The 6,834-nt window shown below is 38.1% G+C and overlaps 1 protein-coding gene across 1 annotated transcript in view; it reads right to left on the reverse strand.

Annotated features, from left to right (window-relative positions):
* FRYL (FRY-like) overlaps window positions 1-6,834 on the reverse strand; it is a gene marked incomplete at its 5' end in the record, with an annotated part of 79,336 nt that overhangs the window by 21,953 nt on the left and 50,549 nt on the right. Inside the window, 4 exons of the mRNA XM_010148894.1 lie at window positions 756-959; window positions 3,593-3,769; window positions 5,265-5,339; window positions 5,625-5,786. Coding sequence (XP_010147196.1) covers window positions 756-959; window positions 3,593-3,769; window positions 5,265-5,339; window positions 5,625-5,786 — 618 coding nt within the window. The remainder of the gene's footprint in view (window positions 1-755; window positions 960-3,592; window positions 3,770-5,264; window positions 5,340-5,624; window positions 5,787-6,834) is intronic.

Below are 6,834 nucleotides of genomic sequence, written 5' to 3' on the forward strand. Positions count from 1 at the left end.
CATTACAAGCATGACATGCATTTCTGTAACATTTAACTCTGAAATGTGAAGTTAGCCTTGGAATAGAGAAAACTATTTCCTTTCTTGTTCCTGAAGGTCTTTGGCACTGCTGAAACGCTAGACCCAAACCACTGAAGAGCAGAGTTCTTTGTTACGGGCAGCATTAATGCAAACTCTACCTGAAGTCTGAAAAGCAGCATACTATCCCTGCTCCTCCCCGTCCAGTTTCCAAATTTCACTTACGTACTGCAGAGAGACTTCTGAGTGGGCAGCGTTCTTGATTCTCCTCAGTTATATGTACACGTGCTCCAAAATCAGTAATTAAATCAGCGATTTCCATGGTTAAGCACAACTGAGGATCCCCCACAGGAGCACTTACTGCTCTTGTTCTTATTTAGGATTCCGGGATTTTTTTTGAAGCTAGGAACCCACGATCTTTCAGGTCCCTTCCAACCCAAACGATTCTATGATTCTACATAAATGTGCAATTTTTTGCTTATATTTAAACAACTATAGTTAAGCATAAAGACCCTAAAACAAATGAATGTTGTGCTAGAATTATAAAGCTGTTATGAACCACTAGTATGCAAAGTAACTCTTTCTCTTCAGTGGTGATGTTAGGAAAAAGCAGCTTAGCCACATTTTTTCAGTTGCTTTTTCCTTCATTTGGGCTGAAAGCGTGATCCATCCTTATCCACCGAAAGCGCAAGTGAAAGCTTAAGCGCTCAGATGCTTTTCACAGATCAGTAACTTACCATCTGGGAACGAGAGAGTATCTGACTTGCAGTCAGGGCTGCTTCTTCTTCCGAAGACTCATCAGTATCTTCCTGGTTGGTCAGGTTCAAGCTGGGGGTGCTACCAGAGTACTGACACTCTTGGAGAGACGGCGTGTCTCCTTTGTCAATGCTGTCAAGAGAGCGCCGACGAACGCCCCAGTTGAAGTTGTCCATGCTTTCTCCCTGTAATAAAAAAAACCAGTTTGTACTCCTAGGCGTGTAGGAATTTCAACATAATAAAACTAATACACAAATGCCACACAGAAAACACAGAAACTGAACGCATTATGAACAGAGTTTCAATCAGCCCTTTAATTCTGTTAAAATTTTAAATACCTTGTTAGATTATGTCTGTAGAGAAATTAAAATATATGGCAAATTAAATAGAAATCTTTTTAATATCTTCTTGAAAAGTAACTCAGTATATAACCTAGAACTATATCAGTTTTATGTCTCTGACTAGAAAGTACACACACACCACAGACAACAACAGATGAACAAGCCAGGGCACCAGGCTGCAACTTACCTGCAGCTCCTGGTTAGCAAAAAGGAAAACACATATAATTAGAAAGAACGAGGACAAACACTTAAAGATATTCTAGAACCAGGGAAAAATGTTTTATTACGTAAGATTTGCCAACAGTAAAAGACTGATTCAAGCTCTGAAAAAAAGCTTTAGTCAAAAAGCTGGTATTTAAAATAATTTATCTTTCTAATGGGAGATCGATTTAAAAAAAAATAAACAAACTGACAACGAAACACTAAACCCAGCATGCTTATGATACATTTTCTCTAGCGTGACACGTAAAGCAACTGTTTCAACAAACATCAGATGAAATTCTTTAACTAACACACATGAATCTAAACTGACCACATCCAACTGACAAAGCATCACCAACACGAATTATGTACAGGTTGTAGAAAAGCTGATGTCTCCATTAACTGTTTTACCAGCTACTTTGTGTCATCTTTATGAAAGGCACCCTAAACACCAACAGCTGGATCCTTTCTGTTTGCACATTTTAAAGCTGGGATTACTTGGGTTTCAAACTTCCAACATGCTAAGAGAAATCCTTATCTTAAAAAAAACTAGTGGTTTAACTCACAAGTACAATAACAATCTTGGATTTTCTCAAGCACTTTGGCAACCTTCAAACAATTCAAAGACAGACAGAAAACCTGATCAGTTCACTTTGCCAGTCCACAGACAGTTCTGGAAATACCACATCTAGCCCCAAATGTGCAAGCATGAGTTCCAAAACTGCTCTAACAGACTGAATATCCTAGTGATTTGGTTTAGTCCAAAAAAGGTGAAAAGTTAAGGCGAAGCAAAAGAATCCCAACAACAAAGTACTACTTCTGTGGGCTGAAGCACTTGAATTTAATCTGAATATTACTCAGATTTTAATGTAAAAGCCCCAGTTCATACTGCTGACATTTAATTATCAGTAATAAGAACATTTTTTTGGTGCAAAACGAGGCAGCTCTTGTATCAGTTGCACAATACAATACCCTAAATTTGTACAAGCTGTACTTTTTTTTTTTTTTTGCCAAGTATAGCACTACATGTTGCATACAGGCAAGTACTGAGAAAGAAACTTTTCTTCATTACAATTTGCTATTAAATAATACAGAAAATGAAGTTAAAGATTTAACTTGGTTTGGCAAAGTTTTTGGCTTTTGGCGTCCTACCTGCAAAGCCCCATCTAGTGTTTAAATAGTATTTTACTGCTACTGAGCCTTGATGATTCTGAACTGCTTGACTACTTGCATTCATACAGGAAACTGAATCTGTAGACTGTGTGGTCATGTATATGCAACAGACCATAATGAGCCTGCACATTTCCCAGCAGATGCAACCATCGGCTAAAGGGAAGCATTACACAGGAAGCATGAGAAAGTGAGATAAAACTGAAGTAGTAGCGGGAAAAAAAGCAAGATTTTGTAAAAGGGGCTAGATTAATCAGAAGGAGAACAATGTCAGGGTTTAGATAGGCAGATAGTTGTCTTGGTAGTTTGTTGACTCATGGCCTGCAAGGGTCTCTATTACTAATTCAATATTTTGTATAGACTGTAACAAAAGCACTGAAAGAAACTACAAAGCCTTTTTTTTTTTTTTTAATTCTCCCCAGTCCTTTTACAGTCAAACTTTTAACCTTTAGGAAATCTGGATCTGAAGCCTTTTATTCATCCCAAACAAGTAACAACTGTTAACAGAATCTTTACTATTTCTTGATATTTAATTTTGTTTTATCTCCCCCTCTCTCTTTTTTGACAGGAGAAGCAGAGGAAATGCAAGGGCTGCAGCAAACCAGGTATAATGTAGAAGTCAGTGCAAGCAATTATGGTGACAGAGTCCATCACATATGGTGAGATGGTATATATCATATAGTTTGGAAACCTGAAAGCTATTCTTTGTATTTTCAAAACGCAGAAATATATCAGGAACAAAGATTATGACATTTTCTTAACATATTGTTCTATAATTAGGTTTTCTACTGCGTTATACCCAGGTGCTCATCCTGTCAGTCTTACACTGTCGTATCACTTCACTTTCAGATTAAGTCACTCTAACACCCCCTGCCCCACCAAAAACCAACCTCTGCCCCACAAAACACCCAACAATTTGCAACAACTTAACGCTGCCAAGTTTGTGACACGTTTCTTTCGAGTGCAAGTTAAATTCAATCATGTCATAAATTCTTCCCAATTGGATTAGTTAGAAGAGCTGCCAATTCCTTAGAACTGCACCAACATAAGTGAATCTTTAAAACGTTCTCAAATGGAAATACACAGAAGAAATCCCAAGGTCTCACCTCTGCATCTTCCAATTCAACATCTAAAAAGTCAAAGTCTTTAAAAACTCCAAATTGTTGTTCACTAGTGTTGTCTTCCACAGCCACTTCCTCCTCTTGAATCACTTCTTCCGTTGTTGAAATAAGACTAGTTTGTTGATCTCCAACTTCCAAGTCTTCATTAGAAGAAAACACAACCTGCAGATAGGGGTAAAAAATGAAATAAGAAATTCCAACCTCTGTAATTCCAAAAGGCAGCTATCCTGCTACTGCAATTTAATGGCATTAGTGGCAGTTAGCTGCCACTACAATGATAATACTAGGGCAAGTGCAGGCTGCAATTCCTTTCAAAGACTATCTGGATTTTAAACTAGTGATATCATTCTCTCCTTGATGTAACTGAGAGCTTCAAAGGTACAAATAAAGAGAAAAACATATCCCTGAACCTTCATTTTCATAACCACAATATTATTCAATCTTAAGAATACAAAATCCATCATAATAATTATCCACATGACACAGACCATATCATTTTCACTGACCAATTTCTGCGGAAGAACAGTACACCTTTAAAAAGGCACCCAATGCTGGTTTCCAGTGATGACAATCTTCACAAATTACAATTCGCTATTTATTTCCATTTGAATTTTAAAAAATCTCTTCAGTTTCAATTTTCAGGCATCTTATTTTATTTTAACCTCCCCCACTAGATTAAAGATCCACCTTCCGTCAGTATTTTTCCCCAACTCAGAACTTCCCTATCACGATAAAAAACAATATTCTAAATGATAACCAAGGTAGGCTACTCACTTTATCTGAAAAGCTCTTAATGTCATTACCACCATTAAGCTTAGGATGCCAATGGGGGTCTTTTTTGTGCCATACACAGAAGTAACACCATCGGCCTATTTTTACTCCATAGTTAAGACTACTGTTCCTACTGATAACCGAGTTAGTTTGAATGTATGTGATCCACTGGTCATTTTCAGTGGATTCTACGGTACTTTCAATACAGCACCAACATCCTCGAGGTCCTCAGCCATCGCTGTCCCTTCTCTCTAAGGAGCATTTTATTTATAATGCGCTAGCTAGAAGTTTACTCAGAACAGGGAAGATCTAGTTCAAGCCCTTCTTCTATAGCCAAGACAACTAAAATCCATGCATATGCAGCCTCAAACATACAGCACACTATTCTGCTGTGGCAATGCAGACCTGCTCTTCTGTGAGGCAACGCAGAATGTTGAGAAAAAGTATTAAGCATTTGAGAAAAGTATTAAGCTCTGATCAACAGAGCTCCTTAGTAGTTATCTAATTTACTTTGGAGAGGAAAGATTTGAATTCCAGCCCTAAGACTTTCTAAAAATGTTGTTTTGATAAGCACATAAGATAAAGAAAAGGTAAATTACTAGGATTACTTCTTAATTTTAGAAATATACAGTCCTCGCTTGGCTGAATTTAAATACCATTTTGAGACCCATCTAGTAGAGAACAGTGGCCACTGGACTACTTGAGAAATAAGAGTAATTCATTCCTTATGGTTCCATCTCCTTCTAATTTTTCAGTTGGACTTGTGAATTACTGAACCGAAACCAGTTTGTCAAAAACCATTCAGAAACTTCACCAATACCTCAAAATGCAACAGCTTTTTCTCTAGTAGCATTTAAAACCAAAACAAACCATCATGAAGACTTACTGAAGGATTCTTGGGAAGACCAGATTCTGGGCCACACAGAGAAAGCACATTCATTAGCTTCTCTCTAGTTCTTCTCTGAAAAATATACCAAAGAAAATCACATTGCAAGGCATCTGCTGGAGGTCCAGGTAAAAATGTAAGATGTCTGCAGGGTAACTAGTCATCTCACACACTGATACCCTCTGAAAAGAATCTTACCTTCTTTTATTTTCACCAGTATTAACTTTTAATTTATGCTATATTCATTTACTGTTTCCCTAAGACACAATATAGACTTCAAATTACACTTCAGCAATTGTTTTAATACATTCATGACCACGGTTTATAATATACGTATAATGTGTTTGAGACACAATGTACCTGAGAGAGCTGTGGCCTCTTCCAGCTGACAGGAACTAATGCATTTGAGTTGGAGCCTGATGAAGTTGAAGAGGTGCTCCGGGTGACAGCAATGACTTTTGGCTTCCCATTTCTACCAGCTGCACTGTGTTGGTCACCATACTTATTCCCAATAATTGGTGTCTACCGAAGACAAGTACTTTCTTAAAATTCAAATCTATGTTAGTGAACACTACACATTTGATTTTAGAATTTAGTATTACATAAAATGTAGGAGGGTTTGTCTGTTTTTAAGCATTGCATGAAGCCCATGGCTAATCCACTGAGCATCAGTACACTGGCAAATACAAAGCTGAATGCTTCTACCCTACGCAGCAGGCTGCTGTTCTGCCCACTTGTGGTTTTTTGAATTATGCAAGTTTTATGCTGACAATCCAGTTTTTTTGTTTTTAAAATGCACTTTAAAAACAACTGCATTCTAAGTTTAAAAGGTGCAAAGCTTCTCTACAGAATCATTCGCAAACATGAACAAATTGTTTTCATGGAGCAGCTACTTCACAAGGACACACACACTTCTGAAAACCAAAGACCCAATTCAGCCCTTTTGACAGCAAATGAAGTTTGTAGGAATTCATCTTGTCTCCCAATTATCTGCATGCACTGAAACTTCCTGTAAGGAATTCACTTACCAGTTTAAGTAATGCTCCTAAGACCTCCATATCTCCAATCATTATCTAGGGTCAGCTCCAACCAGGAGCCCTGACGTTTGATTACTTCTCAAGTTTCTACATTCTCACATGCCCACACTACAGTCAGTTGCCTACACTCCTCTTTTCAGACACAGAATAAGTATCAGCTGTATTAATATACTATTTTTAGTTCTAATGAACCTGAATTGTGAGGTAGGGGTGCCGCTTTAAGGACAGGAGGTTTTTCTTCAGTGGTGTCCACCTCACACCGAGGTTCCCATATTCTGTATCCTACTCTCTCCTCTAAATTTTCTCCTCCTTCCAAAGTCATGCCAAAACTGCAGTACAAGGTTTTAATCCTCTCAGCCCTTGACTGCACAACCCTTCATTTCATGAAAGCCTGGAATGTTCAGATGCAAGCAGCAGCCAGCTGCATTAGCCTGCTCTCTGGCACAGCTGAAATACCCTTGAGAATAATCCTATTGACTTTTAGTAATTAACTCTCCAGATATTCAAGGGGGGGGGGGGGGGGGGAGGACAAA

This window comes from Eurypyga helias, unplaced genomic scaffold (genome assembly GCF_000690775.1).
Source record: "Eurypyga helias isolate BGI_N326 unplaced genomic scaffold, ASM69077v1 scaffold6753, whole genome shotgun sequence".
Lineage (NCBI taxonomy): Eukaryota > Metazoa > Chordata > Aves > Eurypygiformes > Eurypygidae > Eurypyga > Eurypyga helias.